The sequence below is a fragment of the Scardinius erythrophthalmus genome (genome assembly GCF_964197995.2).
Source record: "Scardinius erythrophthalmus genome assembly, chromosome: 1".
NCBI classification, from domain to species: domain Eukaryota; kingdom Metazoa; phylum Chordata; class Actinopteri; order Cypriniformes; family Leuciscidae; genus Scardinius; species Scardinius erythrophthalmus.
In genome coordinates, this window is record NC_138221.1 from 46467504 (window position 1) to 46494987 (window position 27484).

Consider the following 27484-nt stretch of genomic DNA (forward strand, 5'->3'; position numbering starts at 1 on the left):
ATATATAAAAAAATTAATTATACACAGTGCACACACATATATTATTTAAACACAAACTTTTATTTTGGATGCGATTAATCACAATTAATCTTTTGACAGCCCTATTTATTTCATGTAGTAATTTTATTGCTTCAGCTTAAACTTATTTCAGTTGTTTTTTTTGTGTCATTTTATAAATGTTTTATTAGTTTTTTAGTATTTCTGTATACAGTACTTTTAATTAATTTTATATCAGTTTTAGTTTTTTTTTTTCAGTTAGTAATTTTAGTACTCCAGCTTAAACTTATTTCAGTTAGTTGCCAAGGCAACATTTAATATGTTATACAGTGCTATGCATAAGTTTAGACACCCATGCTAAAGTTGACTAAAAAGAGGAATAAAAAATCATCTTTTAGAAATTGAACTTAATGCCTTAATTAAAAAAATTAGGAAAAATCCAACCTTTAAGGACACCAATTTTCTTTGTGAATGAATAATGTATCGTAAATAAATAAATGTTCTTCCTTAAAATACAGGGTGCATAAGTCTGGACACCCCTATGTTAAATTCCCATAGAGGCAGGCAGATTTTTTTTTTAAAAGGCCAGTTACTTCATGGATCCAGGATACTATGCATCCTGATAAAGTTCCCTTGGCCTTTGATTGATGATTTTTTTTTATTCCTCTTTTTAGTCAACTTTAGCATGGGTGTCTAAACTTATGCATAGCACTGTATCTAATGTTTGTTTAATTTTATTTCAGCTTTATTTCGATTAACAAAAATGTTTTTTTAATAGTTTTAGTTAACGATAACAACACTAATGATGCATGGTAGAATTAATGATTGTGAGCTTTAGACATAACCAAGCAAATATTTAGAGACTTTCTTTCTTTTCTTCTAGAAAAGTAAAAACAATCTGGCCAAATTTGTTTGTTTAAATCACTCAGTCGGACAGGATTTTAATCTTGCAACTAACTGCCAAACCACAAGCACAGGATTGTTAGTATTTTAGTAGACTGGATATTAAGCAAATATTAGATTTGGACGTGTCTAAGGTGGCATATTTAAGGTTTCTGACAGCCTTTCTCTGTCTGTCTTTCACTTTTTATTTAGTTTTTGGAAAAACTGAACAGTATCTGCTTTGCTTTTTCCTCTCTCTCCTATTGTTGGATTGTAGAATTAATGTAGGTGTGTGTATGTGCATTTGTGTGTGTGTGTTTGTGAGGGGGAAGTTCGTGTATGTTTGTGTGCGAGTGGAAGAGAGAGACAATGAGTTTTGTTTCAGTTATCCAAAGCTGCCTATTTAGTCCAACAAGCCACTAGCAAATTGTAATTAGTATAAGATTGGTAGATAGATGAAACAAGATGACAGTGAAACACCTGGAGGTGATCTGAGCTGGATCGAAACACTCTGCCAAACATGTTTCTTGTGATTTTTAGCCCATCTGCAACACCTGCCTGTGCAGAAATGATATATGACTCAAATGCTGCAATATAGCAATGCATTCATGATGCTTTAGGTTATAGTATTAAAAACAGCTTTTAACAATTTCATTTAACGTAATTTGAATATCTTGATTTGAATTAGGGCTGCACAATATGTTGAAATTATCGAAATATCGCAAATGTATATATCGTGATATCGTTGCAATAACTGGGGTTATGAACAAAAGACAAAGAGAAAATCACTCACTGCTCTTGGCTGAATAACTTTTGTAGCTTTAATAAGAATCAATATATATTTAATTCATGCAGGGAAAACTAAGGAGTGTTTTATTTTTATATTTGATTATTCAGTTTCTGTTGTTAAATAAACCTAATGTAGGCCTTCCTGAAACCCTAAATCCCGTGGTTTACACTGATGTTAAAATAACACTTCTTATGCTACAGTAAAACACTGATGTTCACTTTCAGAAGTTGTAGAAGTTTAAGTTTATTTTACACACTTTAAGCATTATCATCGCATATTGAATATCGCATTGAGTTATCGCATAGCGCATTTTTCTTCAATATCGTGCAGCCCTAATTTGAATTCTCCCTAACTATTGTTTGCATGTTATTGATGTTATTCTGAACAATTCAGCCATGCATGTTTCATATATTTTTTGAAATTTTACCTATTAATTTTTAATCAAATTGGATCTTCCAGTGGAACGAAAGACTTCTGGCATATGCCAGACTTCTCCAATAATTTAGTCCTCTTAAACCGTGCCCCTTTCTTACAATCGACCGCAAGCTCGCAATCAGATCTGCCTTTATCCAATCAACAACCAACAACAGAACCAAGTTACCACCCTACTTTTTTTTTTCTTTTTTTGATAATTCTTTTCACTCGGATCGGATGCCTCACATATGGAAGAAAGGCTACGTCCGAAATTGCGACTTTAAAAAATTTGTTATTGATTATCTGTATACATTGAAGAAGGAAATCTTTCAGATTCTGTTTCATGTCTTTCTCTCCTATGTCTTCCTGATTTCTGTTTTGCCTCAAACCATGTTCTTTTGAGTCTCTCTCTCTCTCTCTCTGTTTCCTCTGTGTGGAGTAATATGTCCGCATAATCCCAGTACATTAGGCCTGCTCTACATACCAGCTAATTCACCCTCAATAAACTGCAATTGCTCGTTAATTGTGGTTTAATGAGTTCAGGGAGAGACAGGAGGTGCACAAACACAACCGAGCAAATGTAGGGCCGCGGGAATGCCCACTCACCCTGTAATGCACTAAACGCTTTTGGACACAGATTTTACATCGGACATCAAAACACAGGGTTTCCGCGGGGTCTTAAAAAGTCTTAAAAAGTCTAAAATTCTAAACTTTAAATTTAAGGCCTTAAAAAGTCTTAAAAATGGCCAGATTTTCATCCTAGGTCTTAAATTTCATTTAGTCAGGTCTTAAAAAGTGTTTACCCTCGTTCATTTCCAGAATCGCTGGCCGCAGAAAGTTATTACAAAGTAGCAAAAAAGTATCGAGTTGTAGCCTACCAAGCGGAGCTCTAGCAGGGGTCTCCAACACGTCGCTCGCGTGCTAGGTACCTCGTGGCTTGATATGAGCTAGCTCGCCAGAGGCCGTTCACATATCGCGTCTTTTGCACGCTTAAGTTTGTTCAAATGTAGGCACGCGGCAAGCCCGCTCATAATTGAAGTGACGCGCTAATTTTTTTACCAGACGCAACGAGATGAAAAAAATCTAAACTTTTCAGAATGCCGCAAACGCACCGCAGGTCATGTGACAGGAACCAACCAATCACCACTTTCCATAACAACATTGAAAGCTCAGTCAACATGAAGGATGGGGGTGCACCCAAACACTACTAATAAATATAAGCTAATGTGTAAATGTCAGTAATTTATCTTTTTTGACTCATTCTTTTCATAAAAAAAAATATTTAAAGGCTGAAATATGAGGTTTATCTTTGTATAAAACCTTTTTTGTCAAAACTTTATTTGAACTTGTACATGTTAGTAGATAATGGTATTTTAATGTTCACGTAAACAAAAAGTGCATATTGATGCTAATCAATTTGTTATTTGCTGTTTTTTGACAAAACTTGTTGAATTGACTTCATTCTGTAGTATTAGTACTTTTTGAACAGGATTCTGTGATAACCGTGGTCATTTTGGTCACTTTAATCATCTCATCATTTCCTCTCTAATTATGATCAACTAAAATCAACAATAATTGTGTTTTTACAGTATAATATGCAAAAGTACAATTTTCTATAAAAAAAATCTACCTCTCCCTCTCTCTCACACACACACATCAGATAATCCTAGATAGATAGAAAGATAGATAGATACTTTAATGATCCCGAGGTAACTATCTATCTAACTTGGATAATGCATCGTGTAGGTCTTAAATTTCAATCTTTATGGTCTTAAAATGTCTTAAAAAGGTCTTAAATTTGACTAACTGAAACCTGCAGAAACCCTGAAAACAGTTTATCGTACAAAATGTCCTTGAAATCAAATATTGAAATGTATTAATATTACCACAAACTGCACAGCAGCTGCAAGCAAAATTATTAACATGACAAAATAGGAAAGCTGATAATTGTCTAAGTGTATGTGACTTTATTTAGTGGAACAGCTGTGTTGGCAGTGTGGGGCGCTGAACCCTGAGGGCCATCAGGGCAGTAACAGAGCAACCCTGCATCTCACACTCATTAACCACAGAGTCTGCCTGAAGGTCTATAAACTAGTGATCGCTGAGAGCTGGGAGCAACAGCAAAGAGGATAGGACGGAAAAATATTACTAAACTGCAATATAAATCTTTATCAGTATTCTGTCTATCATAACATCCTTAAAACAAAATACATCTACTGTACTTGATAACCAAACTTCCATAAAATAATACGACTTGTTTTTAGAGAATTCACTACTGTTCCAAAATTTGAGGTCACTCAGATTTATTAATGTTTTTTAAGGTGGACTCCTATACTGACTATAAGACTGCATTTATAATAAAATATAATTTATTCCTGTGATGCAAAGCTGAATTTTCAGCATCGTTACTCCAGTCTTCAGTGTCACATGATCCTTCAGAAATCATTATAATATGATGATTTGATGCTCAAGATAATAACATTTCTTATTATTATCAATGTTCAAAACAGTTGTGATGCTTAATATTTTTTGAAAACCGTGATAATTTTTTTGCCAGGATTCTTTGATGAATAGAAACAGAAATCCTTTTGTAACAATATTAGTCTTTTTTGCCTTTTGATCAATTTAACACATTCTTGCTAAATAAAAGTATATATTTAACTCTTTTTTTCTTTCTTTTTTTAATCTTACCACAAACTTTTGAATGTATATAGGCAATAATGTATATCTTAAATAAAATTGGTTTGTATTACTCCATTGGCTTTACTTTAAAGGGTTAGTTCACCCAAAACTTAAATTTCTGTCATTAATTACTCACTCACATGTCGTTCCAAACCCGTAAAACCTTCGTTCATCTTCGAAACACAAATTAAGTTATTTTTTATGAATTCCGAGAGCTTTCTGATCCCCACAACAATCAACCACTTTCAATTTAAAAAAAAATCGACTTTATTTCTACGCTGTTTACATAGTAAACACAGTGCATCGCTTCCGGGTTCTGCGTCAGAATGCTGACGCAAATTGGCCGACGCTTTTTACGTGAGCACCATGACACGTGTGATGCTGATACAGGATCTGGCCAATACAAAGCCGGCATTCTGACGTAGAACCCGGAAGCGCTGCATTGTGTTTACAACGTGAACAGCATAGGAGACTGACACAGAAGAGAAGAAATTCTTCAAAAAAGTAGTTATTTTTGTTTGTTTGTTTTGCACACAAAAAGTATTCTCGTCGTTTCATAACATTAAGGTTGAACCACTGGAGTCACATGGGCTATTTTAACGATGTCTTTACTACCTTTCTGGGGCTTGAAAGTGGTCGCTGCATTACAGTTTATGGAGGGGTCAGAAAGCTCTCGGATTTCATCAAAAATATCTTAATTTGTTTTCCGTCTTACGGGTTCTGAACGACACGAGGGTGACTAATTTATGACAGAAATTTCATTTTGGGGTGAAGTAACCCTTTAAGCATAAACCCCAGGTAATTTGGTTAGAATTATTTTTTAAATAAAATAAATAAATATTTGCCAATAACAAAAATTCTCAGAATTATTATTATTTTTTATTCCAATGGATGAGGAAAATGGTGAAAATAAAGTTTGTGGAAATGTGAAGACTAGATGTGAGTGGTCATTAAGATGGCAATGAAGGAGAGATAGAGGAGGAGGAGGAGGCAGTGAAGGTTATTTCCCTATAGGTCTCATTAAAGACTACTAATCCCCCCTGCTCTTTCCCTGCAGAAATGGGCCTGCACTGAAAAAAACAATTAGTAAATTTACTTAATTTTTATTTGGCAAGTTTTTGCACACATATTTTTAAAGTAAATTTCACATATGGAATTAAAGGGGTGGTTTACTGCCTTTTTTCTTAGCTTGATTATGTTTATGGGCTGCAATATAACATGTCTTCGTGTTTCGTTTGTTAAAAAACGCCTTATTTTTCATAAATTTCACCTTTATTGTAAGCCGCTTCCTCCTCTGTCATTTGAACGACCGGTTGACTTCCTGATTCTATGAAACCACTCCCTCAGAAACAGGCAATGGGCTCAGATTGGTTAGTTCGGCCGGTGTGTTGTAATTGGCTAAACTGCGTCCGGAATCTTCACGCCCATTACCTTTACGGGCGACAGTTGCATGTGCTCCGGACCCGGTCAAATGTAATGGTGTCAATATTGCCTCATCAGTTTGAGCCAGAATCAGACCCAGAGAGCGGTGATGAAGAGAGTCAAGCAGAACCTCCGCAAACACGGCTCTTACTAAAGGTTTCTGAATGGTAATTTTTTTTAATTATTATTATTTTCTCAAAGAATTCCCATACGCTGTTACTTGAAAATGCTACTGCTGTTTGTTAGCTTTTGAGATACGCTTTCCCCCTGATTAAACATTTAATATAACTGAATACATGACTGAGTAATAGCGTTTTTTAAAGATATTGTTTTATTGATAGAATGAACAACCGTTTAACTATTCACAACACTTACCGGTAGTTTACTCAGTTTGTCGTTTTCTTTAGGTGTACATGTGATAACAGCAGCTGAAGTTCGCTGTTGCGATAATTTTTTGAAGTTTGTACACGTTTCTTATACACACAAAATAACATCGAACTAACTAGCTACTATAACCAAACAGCTTTGGCATTGGTTTGCGTTCTTGATCAAATCAAAAAATTACGTCATAAAGTATACATGGAAAATACGTTTACAAAATTTGTACATATACAAATTCGGGTCCAAAATGTTTATACGCATCTGTCATATACTAAAGCCAGCGCTGGCATTTTTTTACATCCTTGATAAAACTAAAACGTACGTCTTAAATTATACAGGCAAATACATTTAAAATGATTAAATCTTACTTGCAGGTTGTGGCCTCTGGTTTTAAAGCTGTAACTGCTTCATGTTGGAGTAATAGTTTCTTGTTGAATCCGACATTGAACTCGTGTAGATTCTGGAAGCTGTCTTCGGTAAAATGCGCAGCACAGAGAGCTAAACTACGATTGTAATTGTCAGGAACATAATCAAACTTAAATTTTAACCATTGTTGACGAACTACAGCGTCTGTAGGAAGCCTGAACACAGAAGACCTGACGGCTACAGCTCTCCACTATAACTCCTCCTCTTCGACAGCAGAACATGTTCCGGAGGGAGGGTTGATGTAAATGTATGGGTTAGTTACGTATAAAACCCGGGAAGTATCTCGTTGTAGTCCCATTCGAGTCGTTTTTGTAGGCATTAAACTTCCTGATTTTTAAAAGACAATATCTCTGCTTACGTTGAACTTTCAGCGCAGCAACTTTGCAGATACTGTTCATGCACCAACAGCAACATTACACAGTATTTAAAATGAAAAAAGTGAAATAGCAATCAACCACCCCTTTAAGTAAACTACTTAACTAAGTTAAGTGAAAGTAACAAAGAAAATAAGTAATTTTAACTTGGCTAGTAAAAGGTTGAATAGTATCTATTTAGTTGAAGTTTCCTTTGCAATACGTTTCACTCAAATAATATAACATTGAATTAAACTACACTTTTAAAGTATATGCTTTACTTAGAAACATCGAAGTAATAAATACAATAGATATTGTGTGAGACACCATATCTATATATCAGAAGTTATGCAGTATGTGAACACAGAGACCTCAATACTTGGTAGACAATACACAATGACGGTAACATTTGATGGATCGTTTTTGTGTCGTTTTGAGTAGAAAATGAGCTCCAAATGTCACAAAATGGCAAGTTACTAATCCTAACATCAAAAGCAATGATAAAACAGTGTAAATACAGCTGGAAAACAGTGAAAAACCAACCTCATTAGGCCCAGTGCATGATGGGACCACCAGTATGAGAAAGGTTGAGTAATTTTACTTGATTTTATAACGTTGATATTTATGCTTTCATTTCTACACGCTAGAATTGAGTACTAATATAGAGTTTACTTCGTTTTTTTTTTTAATTCTTGCCTTAACTAACTTTTTCATGTAAATTACATTGTTTTTAGCGCAATTTTCCAACGGACAAAATTGCGATTGTTAACTCATGATTTCTGTTCTGTCTGTGCGCACCAATCTTGCACTTCTATCTCCTCCTCAACCAGACCACCTAGCGACTTCGGGTTTTCGGCATTATGTTAAGGAAGGTCTAATCTCGGGAACGCACACACAAAAAAAAAAAAAAAAAAAAAAAACCTTAAAAGATTGACTATCTCTTAGTGTTGTGATCCCATGACGTCAGAAAATTGCGCTAAAACACTCACTGAGTTTTTATTACTTGTTTTCTATAGTATTTACTTCACCACAAAATAATTTTTATAGGGGAGCCGACGAAATGAGAGAGAGAGAGAGAGAGAGAGAGAGAGAGAGAGAGAGAGAGAGAGAGAGAGAGAGAGAGAGAGAGAGAGAGAGAGAGACACACATGGAGGGTTACATCAAACAGTGTACCAGTCAAACATGAGTAAACACTTATAATAGTGTCAAATCAACCAAATTTTGGAAACTTCCCCAACTCAAAAAGTAAAAGAAAGGCAACACCGTACAGTCTGATAGGTAGCATTATTTGATTGAACACCGGCACAGTAACTTCATATTGACGCGCGGCTAAACAAAGGCAGAGTACCGTAACTCAATTTGAACGTTCCAAAACAAAGCCAAAGAGCGGTAACTGATGTTACGGTGTTCTGCCTTGGTTTCTCATGGGCTTTGGGAAGTTACTGTTAAGACAACCAATTATTTTCTCGAAAAAACAACGTAATTGACTCAAGATACTTATCCACATGATAAAGGAGGTTTTGAATGTGCCAAAAATATCAATAATTAATTTTCGACCAAAAACAAAGAACGGCCTTTTTTCTTTGCACGGTAGAACGGTGACGTTCAAAAAGGCACTTCTTGTGTTTTTTGTCTCAAGTTTGCATGCCTGTAGCTCAAGAAATATTAAAGAAATCTTAATATCCTTTTAGGTTCTTAAATGTTTCTTTTGGTATCTTCATTTTAAAGGCCCTTGATGGTTCAATCTCAGAGATATGGAGATCTTAATGTGGCTCCGTGAGTAAATTGTTCAATTGTACACATTTTCAGTGGTCAAAAACCAAATGTGGGTCACTTTGCATACAGCTGATACTTTTTTCTTTTGAAGAGGAATATCTGAAAAACCAAATAATGTTGAAAACCAAAAACCTGAAATGTATCTCGTGTTTTTTTTTTATCAACGCAGTTGAACATACTTTTTGAGTGCCATTAAAATTGCACACCTGTTTTTCCAAAGTTTGCATGCCTGTAACTCTAAAAGTATTCAAGATATTTCTTAATACCCTTCTAGATTCTCATTCTTAATAAACTTTCCTTTTGAAATCTTCATTTTCAAGGCCCTTTATAGTTCAGTCCCATAGATTCGGGGATCTCAAAGCAGCTCCATGTTCAAATTCTTGAGTTTTACCCATTTTCAGTTATCGAAAACCAAATGTGGTTCACTTTGTGCACAGCTAATACTTATTGCATTTAAAGAGTAATGTCTGAATAATTAATAACATTTAAACTAGAAATTTATCTTGTTTCCCTCTATTACATGAATTGCATAAAACAATATCTGAGCACCAAAAATCCACTGAAAATGGTTGAGGCACATTAACTTGCTCTCAAAAGTGTATTTATAAGAATCTATATTTGAATCAGTTTTAGGGATATTTGGAAGATGGGATTTTGTTTGTTTTAACAGCTTCTGAAGCTACCAAGCGTATAAAAAATGTGCAGTATCTTAACTGTTACATTGGCATCCCAATATCTCTGCGATTGTACCATATACTGTAGGGCCTTAAAAATTAAGATTCCAAAAGAAAAGTTTCATAAGAACAAGAATCTAAAATTACATTAAGATATCTTTAACACTTCTTTAATTAAAGACATGTAAACTTTGGAAAATGTTTGTTTTTGGCACTTATGTTGTATTCAATATTTTTGATAGAGGGAAACACATTTCTAGTTTCAGTGTTATTTGTTCTTTAGACAATCTTCTTTAAACAAAACAACTATCACCTACATTTGGTTCTTGACTATTAAAAATGGATAAAATTCAACTATTTGAACATGGAGCTGCTTTGATATCCCCATATCTATGGGACTGAACTATATAGGGCCTTAAAAATTAAGATTCCAAAAGAAAAGTTCATTAAGAATGAGAATCCAAAAAAGATATTAAGATATCTTGAATATTTATAGTTACAGGGGTGGGGATGAACGGATGAAAACTTTAGAAAAATAATATGGCACTCAAGTCAGGAATGTTCTATGCAATTGAGCTGATAGAGAAGAAATGGGATACAATTATAGTTTTAACATTATTTGTTCTTCAGATATTCCTCTTTAAAAGAAAAAGTATCAGCTGTATGCAAAGTGATCCACATTTGGTTTTTGACCACTGAAAATGTTTACAATTGACCAATTTACTCACAGAGCCATATTAAGATTTCCATATCTCTGCGATTGAACTGTCGAGGGCCTTCACAATTGCTTTTTGCCATTTTTGAACTGTCACCGTTGGTATACTGTATACTGAAACAAACATTGTTAAAGTCAACATATTTTACTAATATACCTACCAATCTCTGTGTAAAAATAAAATAATGATGCTGCCGTCTTTCTAAAGTCATTTTTACACCCCTCTAATTTGTCTCAATCTCAAGTGAAAATTGTCATTTTGACCCCCCTCTACAAAATAATGAATATACATCTGAGACATTTAATATTTGGGCTTTCATCACTATTTATGTTTGTCTTTCTACAGAAAAAAATATTAACAAAATTTGAGCCAGGGACCTCTGGTTGATTTGACGCGGAATGACCCAATAACATAATGTAACATTTACATACATTAGACCGTTTCAAATTACAGCAATGGTTTCCTTCTTTATCATTGGGGATACAGAGGGGAGAACAAGTATTTGATACACTGCCGATTTTGCATGTTTTCCCACTTACAAAGCATGTAGAAGTCTGTAATTTTTATCATAGGTACTCCTCAACTGTGAGTGACAGAATCTAAAACAAAAATCCAACATTGTATGATTTTTAAGTAATTAATTTACATTTTATTGCATGACATAAGTATCAGAAAAGCAGAACTTAATATTTGGTACAGAAACCTTTGTTTGCAATTACAGAGATCATACGTTTCCTGTAGTTCTTGACCAAGTTTGCGCACACTGCAGCAGGGATTTTGACCCACTCCTCCATACAGACCTTCTCCAGATCCTTCAGGTTTCGGGGCTTGAGATGCTTCTTACGGAGCCACTCCTTATTTGCCCTGGCTGTGTGTTTCAGGTCGTTGTCATGCTGGAAGACCCAGCCACGACCCATCTTCAATGCTCTTACTGAGGGAAGGAGGTTGTTGGCCAAGATCTTGCGATACATGGCCCCATCCATCCTCCCCTCAATACGGTGCAGTCGTCCTGTCCCCTTTGCAGAAAAGCATCCCCAAAGAATGATGTTTCCACCTCCATGCTTTACAGTTGGGATGGTGTTCTTGGGGTTGTACTCATCCTTCTTCTTCCTCCAAACACGGCGGGTGGAGTTTAGACCAAAAGGCTCTATTTTTGTCTCATCAGACCACATGACCTTCTCCCATTCCTCCTCTGGATCATCTAGATGGTCATTGGCAAACTTCAGACGGGCCTGGACATGCGCTGGCTTGAGCAGGGGGACCTTGCGTGCGCTGCAGGATTTTAATCCATGACGGCGTAGTGTGTTACTAATGGTTTTCTTTGAGACTGTGGTGCCAGCTCTCTTCAGGTCATTGACCAGGTCCTGCCGTGTAGTTTTGGGCTGATCCCTCACCTTCCTCATGATCATTGATGCCCCACGAGGTGAGATCTTGCATGATGCCCCAGACCGAGGGAGATTGACCGTCATCTTGAACTTCTTCCATTTTCTAATAATTGCGCCAACAGTTGTTGCCTTCTCACCAAGCTGCTTGCCTATTGTCCTGTAGCCCATCCCAGCCTTGTGCAGGTGTACAATTTTATCCCTGATGTCCTTACACAGCTCTCTGGTCTTGGCCATTGTGGAGAGGTTGGAGTCTGTTTGATTGAGTGTGTGGACAGGTTTCTTTTATACAGTTAACAAGTTCAAACAGGTGCAGTTAATATAGGTAATGAGTGGAGAACAAGAGGGCTTCTTAAAGAAAAACTAACAGGTCTGTGAGAGTCGGAATTCTTACTGGTTGGTAGGTGATCAAATACTTATGTCATGCAATAAAATGCAAATTAATTATAAAAAAATCATACAATGTGATTTTCTTGATTTTTCTTTTTTGATTTTAGATTCCGTCTCTCAAAGTTGAAGTGTACCTATGATAAAAATGACAGACCTCTACATGCTTTGTAAGTGGGAAAACCTGCAAAATCGGCAGTGTATCAAATACTTGTTCTCCCCACTGTAGTTACTTTTTTTGAGCATATTTTTATGATAATATTGAAATTGTGGTCTCTCCATGATTAGCTCAGTTACTCATATCACAGTTGCAAAAAAACAACAACAACCAAGTTTCCATATATCTTTACTGAATGTCATGTAATTATTCACGGATTTTGAGATGTCGTTCAGAGCTGCCCATTTTTTCAACCTTTTTTGAGTTTTCAGATGTTGATTCAACAAGTATTTCAACAGAATTGACTTCAAGAGGCCCAGTCCTGACCTCAACTCAACTGAGATGTTTTGGAATGACTATAGGAGTGCGACTCACTCATGACATCCCAAGATTATTGCAGAGCTGAAACAGTTTTGTAAAGCAGAATAGTGCAGAATTCCTCTTGACCTCCTGCGAGTCTGAGCCGCAATTGCAGGAAATGTTTGGTGGAGGTTATTGCTGGCAAAGGATTCGACCGAAATTGTTATTATTAAATCCATTATTAATCCATTATTATTAAATCTATTCTTACTTTTTTTCACCCTGCACTCTGAATGTTTACATAGTGTGTTCCAGTGTTGTTTGTTTAAGCAAAAGTTATGTTTGTCTATTGTCGATATGATTAAATTTTATGAAAATTTTAACCCTACAGTACATCTACATGTATATATTTAAATAATTTTTCCTACAACTACACACTGGATTTCTGTAGTTCAGACTTATCCAGAGTAAGGAAAATATATATTACAGCAGCAAATGTTGGCACTTTTCTCTTCTGTATATTATACGCATTTTGTAGGGAGCTTAGCCCCCTGAATCATTAATGTAGTTTGAATCAGGCTAATCTAATACATAATGTGGGACAACTAAACACAATTATGTGCATTTTTTTGTAAGGGTCACGTTAGCAAATCTGTCCTAACATGAGCATATTCTTGCCTGATTGCTATTTGATAAAGACTCATTTGTCGCTCTGACAGTAAAAATTGCAAAAAATATTATTTTGTTCATGTATGTATATGTGACCCTGGAGCTTAACTTTAACTGAATGTTGTACGTCTTGAAACCAATTAAGCTTAATGAGATAGAGTATAGAGGGAAAGAATAGGAATCAAAGTAATGGATTCAAAACAGAAAAAAGAACAGAGAAAAACATGTATGAAAAAGGCAAAAGAGGGAAAAGTGAGGGAGAGATGTAGCTCTTAAACAGAATCTTTATCAACAAACCATTTAGACCAGGAGATGCAAGCAAGGACATTTAGGTACATTTTGTTTAATTAAATAATCTGCTTAGAACCTTTATCTATAAATTGTTCCTTAACACAGGATGTCACGCTTATTGTCAGTGGAAAAAAAGAGGACAGTATTATGAAGAAGGCTGTGGTTTGGATCTGAAAATAATAGCTCTTAGATTAACACTAAATTACTATAATTAGATATCATTATAATAAATCATTTTCTGGGTTGATTATCATCATTCCAACAAAATTATTCACAAGGGTACAAATGAACTCACATCTGCATCTGTGTTGTGTGCCTTTAAAAAAAAAAAAAAAAAGCATTTGCATTGTGTGCGTAGTGTTAAAAGGGTAGTTTACTCAAAAATGAAAATTCTGTCATTATTTACTAACCCTCATTTTGTTTCACTCCCGTACGGCTTTTATTCTTCCATGGAAAACGCAAGGAGATGTTGTGAAGAATGTTCACACTGCTTTTTTCCATTCATTGAAAGTGGATGGGAACTAGGGGGTGTCCAGTGCCAAAAATTAAATAAATAAATAAAGCACCATAAAAGTAGCCCAAAGGACTTGTGTGCTATATTCTATGTCTGAAGCCATATGATAGTTTTGCACATGACATACTATATAGTAGGTGAAAAACAGTATGTGACAAAAGAAGTGTCCGAATTCACAGTAGCCTACTCAAAAAAACAGTAGACAAAAAGTACCCAGATGACCTACTTCTTCTGGCGAGATTATGAAGTGTGCATTTGATGGACACTTTACTATCCCATGAGGCCATGGGAGAGAATTTGTGAATGTAAGTGAAGTAACTGACGCTGGTAGGTCACATGATAATGACAACATGGCGAATGTAGTACGTCCAGATTACATTCCTACTACACACATGCAAACTATATAGAACATACTTTTTTGCGGCCGTGAAGTAATTACTTATTCAAAATAATTACCTACTCAAGAGAGTATGCAATTTTGGACGCAGCCATCATCTTTTGACTTGCACAGAAAGAAAGTCTTATGGGTTTCAAAAGGCATGAGGGTGTAGAAATGATGACGACATTTTCATTTTTAGGCAAGCTATTCCTTTACGCATATCCTTGCATATGCAAGATGTTTCACTATGACATTTGAGTGATCTTGACATGTCTTGATACTCCAAATTGTTTGTGAAGTCATCCACTAAACCTATGACCTCTCTCGAGCAGAACCCCCCAACCAGTGCACATACACGCCGTCAGGTCACACTGAAACACGCACACCATACCATAGCGCACCAAGGGACTGCTGAGATGTTTCTATGGCAACCTGCAGCTTGCTCCACTAATGAACTGGTTGCCATGGTGATGGGGATTGGCTGTGCGCAAAGTGAGAGACTGAATAACAGAGGGAGGAAGAAATTTCACACTTCTCTGTGCTACTGAATGTACACACACACACATTCAAGAGGAACATGGTAGAGAAAGTAGGATACTGACTGTTCCAGACTTAAACCCTAAACACATGCATGGACCAATCACAGCAACTCCTCAAGGTCAGAGGATGGGATTTGATTCAAGCACCCCGCTGCAGGGCTGTTCCATTTTCACAGTTCCTGGAACAGTGCTGCTGTCCTAAAATCCAGCCAGAGCAGCTTGAAGCTAACATGTCCCTTAGCCGGGAGCTAGTGCTCAAGCTAGGAGGCTGCAAGGAGTTTTAGGCAATGTCATAGCAAGAACCGTGCGGAATTCCTGACATTCCTAATAATCAACTATTACGGCACCTGAGCAGGCTATTAATTATCGCTATTACTACAGGCTAATTAATCAATTCGCATTCCCATTTAGCACTACCAGTGTGACTAAAGACTCAAATGAACTGTTGAGATGTTAATGAACTGATGGCCAATTGCTGGTCAGGGGTTGGCTAATCCTACAAGCAGTGCTGTTTCAACTGAGTGAATCACAATGTCTCCCTCTAGTGCACACTGGAAAGAACTGTCCCCCCCCCCCTCTTCAGGGTCAATAGGGATTAATAGAGCCCAATTTTTGTAGTTATTATTAATTAATGAAAAAAGAAGTATATTTATTAATATGTAATAAAAATGTGAAATATATCAAAATAAAAACTTAATTATAATTTAAAAAATACAATACATTTGTTCAAATGTTTGTTGTGATTTTTTTAAAATAAATTAAAATTTGTATTGTTCAAGGATGCATTAAATTGATCAAAAGTGACAGTAAAGACATTAGGAAAGTTACAAAATATTTCAAATAAATGCTGTTCTTTTGAACTTTGTTCATCAAAGAATCCTGAAGAAAAAAAAAGTATTTTCTGTATTTTCATGGTTTCCACAAAAATATTAAGCAGCACAACTGTTTTCAAGATAGATAATAATTCAGATTTTTTTCAGCAACAGCAAATCATCAATACTAGAATGATTTCTGAAGGATCATGCGACACTGAAGTCTGAATGCTGAAAATTCAGCTTTGACATCACAGGAATAAATGTCATTTTAAAATATATTACTATAGAAAACCATTAAATTGTAATAATATTTCACAATATTACTGTTTGCACTGTATTAAGTATCAAATAATCAGAGACATCTTTCAAAAACAATAAAAAAATCCAATCAACCCCAAATCTTTGAACAGTAGTGTCTATATATAAATACAAATATTTAAAATTGAAATGTAATATTATTATAGTATATTATGTTAATATAATATAATAAAATGCAAATAGCTGAATCATTTAGTTTATCTAACAGTCTTTTTTCCCCATCTGTCTCTGTAGAAGTGTCTGAGGTTCAACCCTGATGCAACCGTATGGAAGGCGAAGCAGCAGGTGTTGTGTAGTCTAACCGAATCCCTAAGAGATGTTTTAAACTATGGCCTTTTCCAACCTGCTACTGATGGGCACGATGCCAAGTTCCTGGAGGAAGAGAGGCCGCTCCGCGAGTACCCACAGTCCTTTGAGAAAGGAGTACCCTACCTGGAGGTACCCTTCCTTTTATTCTCCTCTTCATTTTAGTCATTTTTTGTTTACTTTTGTTTGTTCCATAATTGAATGTTAATGTTGGTGCTAGGAAACTGCTGCTTCAAATTGTTTGTTGCCTAGGTGATGATAATTCTTTAAGCGGCTTCTCTGGTAACTGTGAATCCTGATAACCCTGATATGGTTAACTGGAGATTTGTCTTGCACTGAAAAAGATTAAAATGTTTTTTTTTTTGTTTTTTGTTTTTTGTTTTTTTATAGAGCACAGGGTAATTACTATTATACAACAATAGTCAACTCAAAGTTTAATTAATTCACAAGAAGCCAAACCCTATTCATTTGAAGTTGATATTTTCTTTTCAATTTGATACCAAATGCTACTACCAGGGCCTATAAATAATGACACCTCTTCCATAAATCTATTTAAAAGCCATACTTTTTAACAACAATTCATTACAGAATATGATTAACAACTTAATTTAGTTTTTTCAATGTTTCTGCAAGTTCAGTTGCAATGCTTGATACTTTGATACCTTGAGGTTGATGCAAAATAAGTTATTTTAGTGTTATTTAGTATTTTGATATTCTGTTCTGTTTCCTTCAGTTCCTATTTCCCTATTTAGTTTCGGTTTCCTTGGTTTCTGATCATGTCCCTGTTTGTTTCTGTGATTAATTATCATCAGCTGTAGATTATGTAGTTCCTGATTATCCCCTGCATATATACTCTCTGTTCAGTTTAGTCCTTTGTTAATTATTGTTTATGTTTACTTCTACGGTTGTGTTTCCATTGTTCTCCTGAGTGTTTGTCTTTTACTCTTTCCCCGCCATTGACGGAAATTTCTGACTCTCCATGTTTCACTGTTATAAGGTAGGGGGTGCTATTATGCATCTTCTGAAAGAGTACTGAATCTGCAGATCAGAAGAGATGTAAAGAAGAAGCAGAAAAAAGTGATAGCATATGTTAGCAGATACATATGTAATTTGATCATCAACACGATCAAACAGCATATAAATCAAAACTGCCTAACATTACTGAATGTAAAATCGACCCAGGACGAGCTATAGGACTATGAAGCTTTTGGGGTGATGATGGACTCGATCTACTCCATCTATGTTTGATTATCGTTCCCATATCCTCATCTGCGAGCCAGAGACAGCCATCGAGTCCGTTCCCAGAGCCAGGAGCGGACCTCTGCCTTATAGATCTGTAGTCCTCGGATCCAGTTCCCTCCTGAGTCCCCACCTTCAAATCGGCGCCTTCTCCTCCAGTCCAGTCCGGCTATCTGGATGCTCCGGACCTGTCCAGAAATATTCCTTCTCCGATGTTCCCGCCCGTCTTCCTGGTCCCATCTCCTCCACTGGTTACGTCCCCTGGATCCGTCGGCTCCACTGGTGTTGTCCTGCTACCTACCCCTAACTCAGTGGGTTTCAATTGTTTTCAATGGGAGCGCCACGTTTTTAAAATGCCATGAGCGTAACAAGGCGCTGAGCGTTTTTTTTCACGCTGAAGCGCTGAGTGCGCGATGTTTTTACTGGTCGCCGAGAGTTGAAGAATGTTAAACTTTGGGTAAAACGCAGCGCTCATCACTGTCACTTTTTATCAAGCCGTCCAATCACAGTGGAGGAAAGGCGGGACTAAAGGCCCTTTCACACTGGACGCGATTTTGACGCACGAATAATTCGCGCGATGGGTTTATTTTTTGATCAGCTGTTTGTGTAATGAGTGCTTCCACACCGAACGCGAATGTGCTGCGGCGAAAAAACGACTTTTATTTTTTTCGCTTCGATGTCGATTTTTTTTTACTTTTGCTGCGACAGAAAAGGCTTCAGCCAATCACATACTACAAGGACAACGATTTGAAAGACAATGTGTGGCGTAGCATTGCCAACCAACTCGGTTATCTTGACTGTGAGTATACTGTGTGATAGTTTTAGTCGTTGTATAGTCCTGTGCTGTGTAGGCTAGCAGGCTAAACTACATTTGGGATAGAAAGCTAACACTATTATCGTCAAAAATAGAGACAGAGACCGTGTTTACTTTGAACACGTAACAAAATGTAGTGAGACTATTTAGGGCTGCTTTTACATTCTTTGATATCTACAGTTTCTAGTCGAATGATTTTTAACTTACTTACGTCGTGTGTTACATGTAATGTGTATTTACATTACAAAACGAACTGTGTTTAGTTGAAGACGCAAAAAAAACTGTGCACATAAGCATACTCCCCTTCAGACTCTCTGTTCTGTAAGATTGGCTGCACCCAAAACCTTCTTTTCTGTCTTTTAAATAAAATGAAAAGCTCGTCTTCACTGGATGCTATGACTATGACTGGATGATGATGATGAAGTGTCCATGTTTTCTCAGCTGTCGGCGCGATTCGCGCGAAAGTTTTGGAATGTTGAAGCTCTCTGAACGTCACAAACGTCGCAAATTCGCGTCGCGGCTGATGTGAATGGTTTTGATGCGAACTATTCGCACACAAACTATTCGCTTTTTCGTTTCGCTTTTTCGTTACGCATCCGGTGTGAAAGGGCCTTAATACCACACCGACCAACTGCCACATTCTGCTTGTACAGCGTCAACAGACGACAACAACAAGCATAATAACGGAACAAAATAATTTAAAACAAGAGCCAGAGAAAATGTTACATTGTATCGATATTTTATTATAGAATCAACACAGAAACAAAATATGTGTGAAATGAGATACTAGTAACACTTTCACAGATATTCCGTATCATAACAAGCAAAGTGTCTCAACTGAAAAAAAATGCTGCGCTACCAAACTGCCCACAGCTTGGCGTTTTCAGCAGAGCGCCTAGCGTTTTCAGCTGGCTAAAAATGCTTTGGTGGACACACGGCCTAAGACTCCTCCGGGTTCCCTCGTCCCTCCAGCTCAGCCTCAGTCAGTTGTCGCTCTGCCACGGAATTCAGGGTCTCTGGCTGCGCCTCGACCCTCCACCCCTTTGGCTCCACCAGGCTTCTCCTTCCCTCTAGCTTCCCCGTCATCCTCACTCCCTCCATCGTCACCCTGCCAAGCCCCCGTCTCTGCCTCGGTCTTGTGAGCCAGCAGCTCCACCTTGGGCTTCCGGGCTGTGGATGTCGCCCTGGTCCGTCGGTTTCTCCATGCACCCTGGCTCCACCTCCAGCCGCCAGTCTCCGGGTTCCGCCTGGGGATTCAGCCAAAGCTCCACCCTGGCTCCTCCTGCCGTCAGCTCCACCATGGTATTTCTCGCTTCCTCCTGCTCCTCATCCCTGTCCACCACCAGCTCCACACCCTCCTCCAAAGCCACTCCCTCCCTCCACACTCGAACTATCAGTTACAGCATGAGGACGCACCTTCCAGGAGGGGGGAGTACTGTCACGACTATGGACTGTTTCCCTACTCTGTTTAGTTTTTGGTTTCCTTGGTTTCTGATTATGCCCCTGTTTGTTTCTGTTATAAACTGTCATCAGCGGTATCTTAATTATCCCCTGCATATATACTCTCTGTTCAGTTTATGATTTTTGTCATTAAAGATTGTTCTAGTTCTAGTCTTTACAGTATTTATTATTTTTTAAATTAGCTTAAAATTCTATATTTTAGTTTAGTCATTTTAGTACTTCAACTTCAACATATTTGTTTAAATTAGTTGCCAAGGCAACATTTATAAATGTCCAATTTTTTAAAAAGGTTTTCATGTAATATTTACATTTTATTTCAGCTTTATTTCAATCACCTAAAATGTTTTTTAATAGTTTTAGTTTAAGTTACTGTTATCTGATATACACAACCAAACTATGAGAGGAAGTGTCCATAAATGAATTGTACCATTTTCTGAATAATTTGTTTAAGAAAAACAGAAAACTGCCTTTACTGTAAATAATAAAACCTTATTACTATAAACATGTAACTGATGAAAGGCCTTGAAGTTTTTTGGGAAGCTCTCGGTTATCTTTCTTTCTCTAATTTTGATTTTCTTTCACACAGTTCCGCTACAAAACCAGGGTGTACAAACAGACAAATCTTGATGAGAAACAGCTGGCCAAACTACACACTAAGGTAGGCTTCGCAACAGAAATCATCTTATTCTTGGTTGCAAACAGAAATATATAGTGAACATTCAAGGGGTGCTACTTGCGTGTTAGTGTGTGTGTTAAATATGACAAGTAGCTTATCCTCAGGGCCCTGGCGAGAACGGCTGTGAGCCATGAGTTGTATGTGTCTCCCTCTACAGGCCAGTCTGAAGAAGTTAATGGACTACATACAGACCGGTGCTGCGGATAAGGTAGCCAAACTTATAGACAAAGGACTTGACCCCAACTACCACGACCCTGATACAGGAGGTGAGGTGTCAGGCACTGCGCTGTTACTTCCTGTGAGAGTTAATGAACTTCCCATTAGTGCAGCTGCCTGAATAATGAATTACTGCCAGCAGAGCATAAACTGGCCCACACATGCTAAGTTATATGCTTATGGAAATAGGGCTGCATGAATATTCAATGAGTGTTTACAGGAATGGACATTTGCATCTTCTCAAGCGATCCATGCAGTTTCTAACAAAAGTCATCTGGAGTTTGAATTATGCAGCAAAAGCGTAAGGTTAACGTTAGACTCAGTGGCTGCTTCCTAAACAAACAAACAAAAACACAATTACTGCTTTTGGGCTGTTTAATGAGATGAGGCTATTACTGCTGCTCAGTGGTTCAGTTCAATGCGTGTCAACAAAGGAAAACCACTGATTAATTTGAATGTAACAGGGCAGCATCTTTTATGGCATATTAATACAAGTTTTTAGCGCTTTGGTGAGATGGAGAAATGCCGTGAAAGAAATTCTATGGACCAGATGACAATGCAGAGTAATATTAGTGTCCGTTTGCAGCAGAGTGTGACGTGCCAGACGGCTACCTTGAGTGTTGTTCACAGTTTGTGTCGTCTGCGTTATCACAGAGTTGATGTTGTGCTTGCCAGGCTGACAGTCACTTCTCAAAGCAGACCCTGCTAATGTGGAGTGAGAACTGATGCACTCTTTGCAACCACTAGGGGGCTTATCTGGAAAACTATGATATTCTGTTGCATTTAAAGTCATTGTTTACCCAAAAATGAAAATAATGTTGTTCATGTTGTTCCAAACCTAACTTTATTTTTTTTCTGTAGAACACAAAAGGAGACATTTTAAATAATGTACTGAAAAATATGATAAAGCTGTTAACCACTGCAAACGAATCGAGTTGAACAAGAGATCTGGATCAGTTTGATTTGTGAAAGAATCTTTGTGAAATGGATCAACTGCTTTATTAAATAGATCCGACTGAAAAGAAGTTTGTCTATGTTCAATCTGACATTACAGCTTCTCACATCAACACAAAAAAATATACGAATAACGTACTTCCACATTGCTTGTAATTATGCATTTGCCTGATAAATAAATAATTGATCTTTGGTGTGTTTATGTACTTGTGTAGGTACTTGTATGTGTAGGGACAAATTTGTACCCAGAAGAAAGGTAAACATGACAAAACTTCATTTGTAAGAAGAGTATAAAAATAAATAAATAAATAAATGTTTGTTGGTGTTGGTTAACTGTATATAAAATCAATAGAAGTCTATGCAATGTCCTCATTTAGGCAGATAAATAAAGTCAAGTAAACGTGTGTGTGTGTGTGTGTGTGTGTGTGTGTGTGTGTGTGTGTGTGTGTGGCAGAGACCCCACTCACTCTGGCCGTGCAGTCTGAGTCGGGCGGAGGGGAGAACATCAGGGTGCTGGTGATGGGTGGAGCTCACATTGACTTTAGGGCAAAGGATGGCTTGACTCCTCTCCACAAGGCTGTCAGAGCACATGGACACACTGCCCTGCTGGTAACACATATACAAAACCACATATGCTCATAATTAAATATTAATATTTAAATCTAATCACCTGGTTTCTTTTTTTCTTTTCTTTTCTTTTAGACGCTGTTGTCTTTGGGGGCATCTCCTGATTATAAGGACCGCCGTGGGCTCACACCTCTTTACCACACTGTGCTGATAGGGGGCGACACCTCCTGCTGCGAGACCCTCCTGTACCACAGAGCCAAGCTGGGGCTCCGTGATGAGAATGGCTGGGACGAGACCCATCAGGTACAAAGAAATGCTGAGAAGACTGTGTGTGATATATATATATACAGGAGATGCAGTTTCATAATTGTCAGTGAGTGTTATTTTAAACATACAATTTGTATATTTTCTTAAATTGAGATTTTCAGTGATTCTTATGCTGATAAAACATTTTTTATTCTTCTTTCAAAAACATTGAACAAAACAAAACCCCAAACTTTTCTTCTATTATTTTATTGTCCCAGCTTTTTTCAAGTTACCTCCACAGTACCTTCGTTTGTAAGACTCAAGTACTGTTTCACGGACACTAACCAGAAACATGTTCCTTTTGACTCATATTATATTAGATTGAATTTAGCATTGTAAGTTTTAATATTATTAAGGGTATTATTACTTTAATACAGCATTACAGTGGGTCCATACAGGGGGTGGAAAAACAGACTCACCAAGTTTCTGCTCCCTGTCACCTAAGCTAGTTCAAGTTCAGGGGAAAATCATTCAGAAACTTTCTCAGAGAAAGTCCTTATGGGGTATTTGACTTGGTATTTGAATGAAATCCAGATTAAATGTTTACCAAAAGTAAAGTAATTGCAGTCTTCAAATTCAATAATAATCAAAGCTAAAAAAAAGTATAATTCACTGTAAATTTTACACAATTAAATGAAACATGAACATAATACAAACATAGATATAGGCAACAGAGACAATTTCAAATTTCTTTCAAGTACCACTGGTTGAGAATCTCTGCTGAGTCTTTGTCCTCTCTTTGTGCATGTCTGCATTTCCATATCTATTTTGATTCTTTCGTTCTCTTCCTCTCACTCACACATTCACTGCGGTGTTAATTAGCAAAGGTGTCTGTTCTGACAATGTATAAGATCTATTCTTCTCTCCCTCTTCTTCCTTCATGTCAAATGACTGTTTCTGCCTCTTCCTATCCACTTCTCTTTTTTTCTGTCCTCCTCTCTGAACGATCCTGTGGATCCTTTGCTGTTCTTTATCCATCCTATTTCCTTTCCCTTTTTTTTCTCTCTCTCTCCCTCTCTCCAGGCTTGTCAAAATGGGAACTCTCAACACTTGGAGCACCTACTTTTTTATGGTGCGGATTCCTCATCCCAGAATGCCTCAGGAAACACTGCCCTGCACATATGTGCATTATATAACAAGGTATAACTGCCGATCTAGGCACAAAAATCAAGACAAATAATAAAATCTACACCAGCATGAATTTTCAGGCTGGTTTATGCTGGTTCTCTTCATCCTTAAAAATTAAAGCCATGCTTTTCACTAACTGATAAAGCTGGTAGCATGGTTTTTCTAGTGATGCTTTAAAGGTCCCTGTGAAGATATTATTATTTTGTGTACAAGTGGTATATTTACTGCGGTGCTAAACTTTTATGAATAGTTATTACTATATTTTATGGCCTGCATCAGATGTCTTCAATGTCTTGTGGCTGTTATTGGCTAATTCTACTTTTAGGAGAGCTGTGTCCGAATTCTGTTGTATCGAGGAGCCAATAAGGACACAAAGAATAACAGTGGGCAGACCCCCTTCCAGGTAATTATTAGACTGTCACTTGCACGTTATTGTTTGGGTTTGTTTTTAAACACTCTGCATATTATTAGCAGCTTAAACCAAGTAATTAAAGAAAACCGAACTCCAACAAACACTCTTCCAGCCTCATACTGTTTATATACTTAAAGTTAACTTAAATGTGACGAATGTATTTTTTGGATATTAAATACATCCTTCTTATGTATGTTCCAGTTAAATATGCAGAGATGACTCTACGTTAGCATAATAATAATACTTATAATGTGCAAGATGATGTAAATGTCATAATTTTTTCAGCTTATTTGGTGCACGTGTCTGTTTGATGGCAAAACTGGAGAAAAAAACTCTTTATTGGAGTCTTTATGATCAAGGTTTTAAAATGTAATGTTTTGTTGTGCTTGTAAACACATTTTTTTATTTTTGCACTTCCATCTGGTGTTGCTAGTGGCACAGTGTTATCGTGGAGAATTTTTGTATGCTATGCGAGTCCCAGGTGGAGTGAAGCTGCAGCGAGCCAAAATAGTTTTACTTAACCTCAGCCATCTCCACAGACCCAGCTGTGGCTGTGATCATGCGTTTGTGTTTAATATGGTGGAAAGTGGATGTGTGTGTGTGTTTGTTTAATATTATGTTATTCCCAAGCCTTGCGTCACTGTGCGTCATTCACAGATGCAAATATTAAGCGTGTGTGAACTTCTTTTCTAGGTGGCTGTGATGTCTGGCCATTTTGAGTTGGGAGAAATCATTAAAAACCATCGAGAATCAGACGTAGGTAAGGAGCGGAGATTTATTTTGGTTGTGCCTGTATTTTTATTCTGTGTTATATAATTTATTTGCACTGCAAACTATGTGACATTTGGAGCTTGATACTTTTGTCTCTCTTTAGCTGTGTAGCGATTCACACAGTCCCTAAGCAGTGTTCACTGCTCCCAATACACTCAGCAGGGGAAATGTTGAAGTTCACTTCATTTGTAATGCTTTGCAACATCATCAAACACAGACGACACGTGCATGTATAATGAAGTCTATTTCGCAGGACAGTGTTGGGGCAATTGGAGTGTACTTTTGTCTCTTTTTGCATCTCTCTGTATTACTGTTTCTCTCCTAATTTGGTGTCAGTTCCATTTTTGGAGTCTCCGAAGTACGCCCCCCAGAGGAGGGAGAGTTCACGTACTCTTGGATTGCCCCATCCTCACCCCTTTTTGCGGGCCAACAGTGACAACAGCATGAACGTTCCAGACTGGATCGCCTTTCCCAATGCTGCTGGATCAAACATTGTCTCTGTGCAGGTAATTTATGAGTGTGTGTGTGTGTGTGTGTACACTACCATTCAACTTTTGAAAGGTAGTATATAATTAGTAATATAAAGTAATTTTTTAATAATTATTAATAAAATGTATTTTTATAGCACATTTAAACACAGCTCGCACTGACCAAAGTGCTGTACATAGCACAATAGCCACAGAATAATAAAATGAAATAAAATAAATACACTTACAGATCAGTGATTTAAGCTAAGACGACATCAAGAGACAAACAGTTAATTATAATAAATATTAAAAATGTGAAAATTATACATTTAAATTCATTAAAGCTATTCATTAACATTCCTGTTCATCTCAATGGGAGTTAAGGGACTAACTGGACCACGCTAACCAGCCAAACCTTGAGCCTTTGGTTTGACACTGTGTGTACAGAATTGTTTTACTCTGTTGATTTGCACAAAATACTTACCCATAGATTTTATCAGAAACTTGCATTGTTACTCTACTTCTCATTGTATTTGTGTGTATCTGTCAGGGTCTAAAGCATGGCGGCACCTTGCGTAGCTCCAGCAGTCCCCGTGGAGCACGAACCCGTTCCCCATCCCGTGGCCGAACAGGTGACAGAGACGATCGGAGCCGGCAAACACGTGGAAGACAAGGGTGAGAAAGAATAAAAAAGTACAAGGGTTACTGCTTGTCATTCAGTGAACTCTATGCCTAAATCGTCATCAATATTCACGTCTTCATTTCTATATAAAGACGGACACCTGACTGAGTAGAGCTGGTAATAATAAATGTGCATAAAAAGAATGTTAACCCTGTTGTCTGATATGTGTGCCTTTGTACAGGGCGGGCTCCATCAGTAGTCAGGGCACAGCAAGCGGGCAGCGGCGGCGTCTCTACAGTGCCGTTCCTGGCCGTGTGTTTGTGGCCACTCGCTCGCACTCAGCCCAGGGGGACCGCGAGATCAGCTTCAACAAGGGAGACAAAGTCAAAGGTGAATGTGTGTGTGTGACTCTTTGTGGACAGGAGCAATGATATACTGTCTGTCGACAAGAGTGCCATTAAATGTGCGTTTGTTTCTGTATGTTTTTCACAGGTGTGGATAAACGTTGTCTGTGTATGTATTCTGGTGATATGTGTTGGTATGTCAGTATATGTCTGTTTGCGAGAAATGTCAACGTGCATGCAAGTTTGCGTGTGTGTGTGTGTGTGTGTGTGTGTGTGTGTGTCATGTTTAGATCTGTCACCATAGCTTACATATATGCATGCATGTCCCATCATACATTAGTAAACTCTTAAGTGATGGTGACTTTGCATGTGATTTGTGATTTAATGTGTGTGTGTTTCAGTGAGTGTTTATCAGGGGCGTCATGCACCTATTTATTACTGTTTTTACTGTATTTTTGATCAAATAAATGCAGCCTTGGTGAGCATAAGAGACTTCTTTAAAAAAAATGTTTTTTTGAACAGTACTATAAATAGGAATGTAAAACTATAGGAATGTAAATTTCTCTGGCTCAGAAAGCCAAATCCATCATTGAGCTATAATTAAATCTCTGATAATTTTAGACGCATACAAATAATTGTTTAAATATACTAAAGGGTTAGATCACCCAAATAGGGGAAAATTCTGTCACTAATTACTCACCCTCATGTTGTTCCAAACCCATAAGATTTTCATTCATCTTCAGAACACAAATGAAGATCTTTTTGATAAAATCTGAGAGATTTCTGTCCCTCCGTTGACAGCTATGCTACTAAAACTTTGATGCTTCAAAAGTTTTAGTTTTACGATCTCTTTTTGAAGCGTCAAAGTGTCAGTTGTGTAGCTGTCCCCCAAAGAGGAAATGAGATGAAAATCTTATGGGTTTGGAACAACATGAGC

General features: G+C 37.2%; 1 protein-coding gene across 9 annotated transcripts in view; it reads left to right on the forward strand.

The window, feature by feature from the left end:
* Window positions 1–27484, forward strand: part of shank1 (SH3 and multiple ankyrin repeat domains 1) — an 82576-nt gene that overhangs the window by 5980 nt on the left and 49112 nt on the right. For all 9 annotated transcript variants that reach the window (XR_014031137.1, XR_014031138.1, XM_081379630.1 and 6 more), the window contains 11 exons: window positions 16499–16702; window positions 20671–20742; window positions 20918–21026; window positions 22385–22539; window positions 22633–22800; window positions 23827–23943; window positions 24257–24334; window positions 25037–25103; window positions 25451–25620; window positions 26132–26256; window positions 26445–26593. Coding sequence is in view for 7 of the 9 variants with exons in the window: in XM_081379630.1 (XP_081235756.1) it covers window positions 16499–16702; window positions 20671–20742; window positions 20918–21026; window positions 22385–22539; window positions 22633–22800; window positions 23827–23943; window positions 24257–24334; window positions 25037–25103; window positions 25451–25620; window positions 26132–26256; window positions 26445–26593 (1414 nt within the window). In the remaining 2 variants the exon portion in view is untranslated. The remainder of the gene's footprint in view (window positions 1–16498; window positions 16703–20670; window positions 20743–20917; window positions 21027–22384; window positions 22540–22632; window positions 22801–23826; window positions 23944–24256; window positions 24335–25036; window positions 25104–25450; window positions 25621–26131; window positions 26257–26444; window positions 26594–27484) is intronic.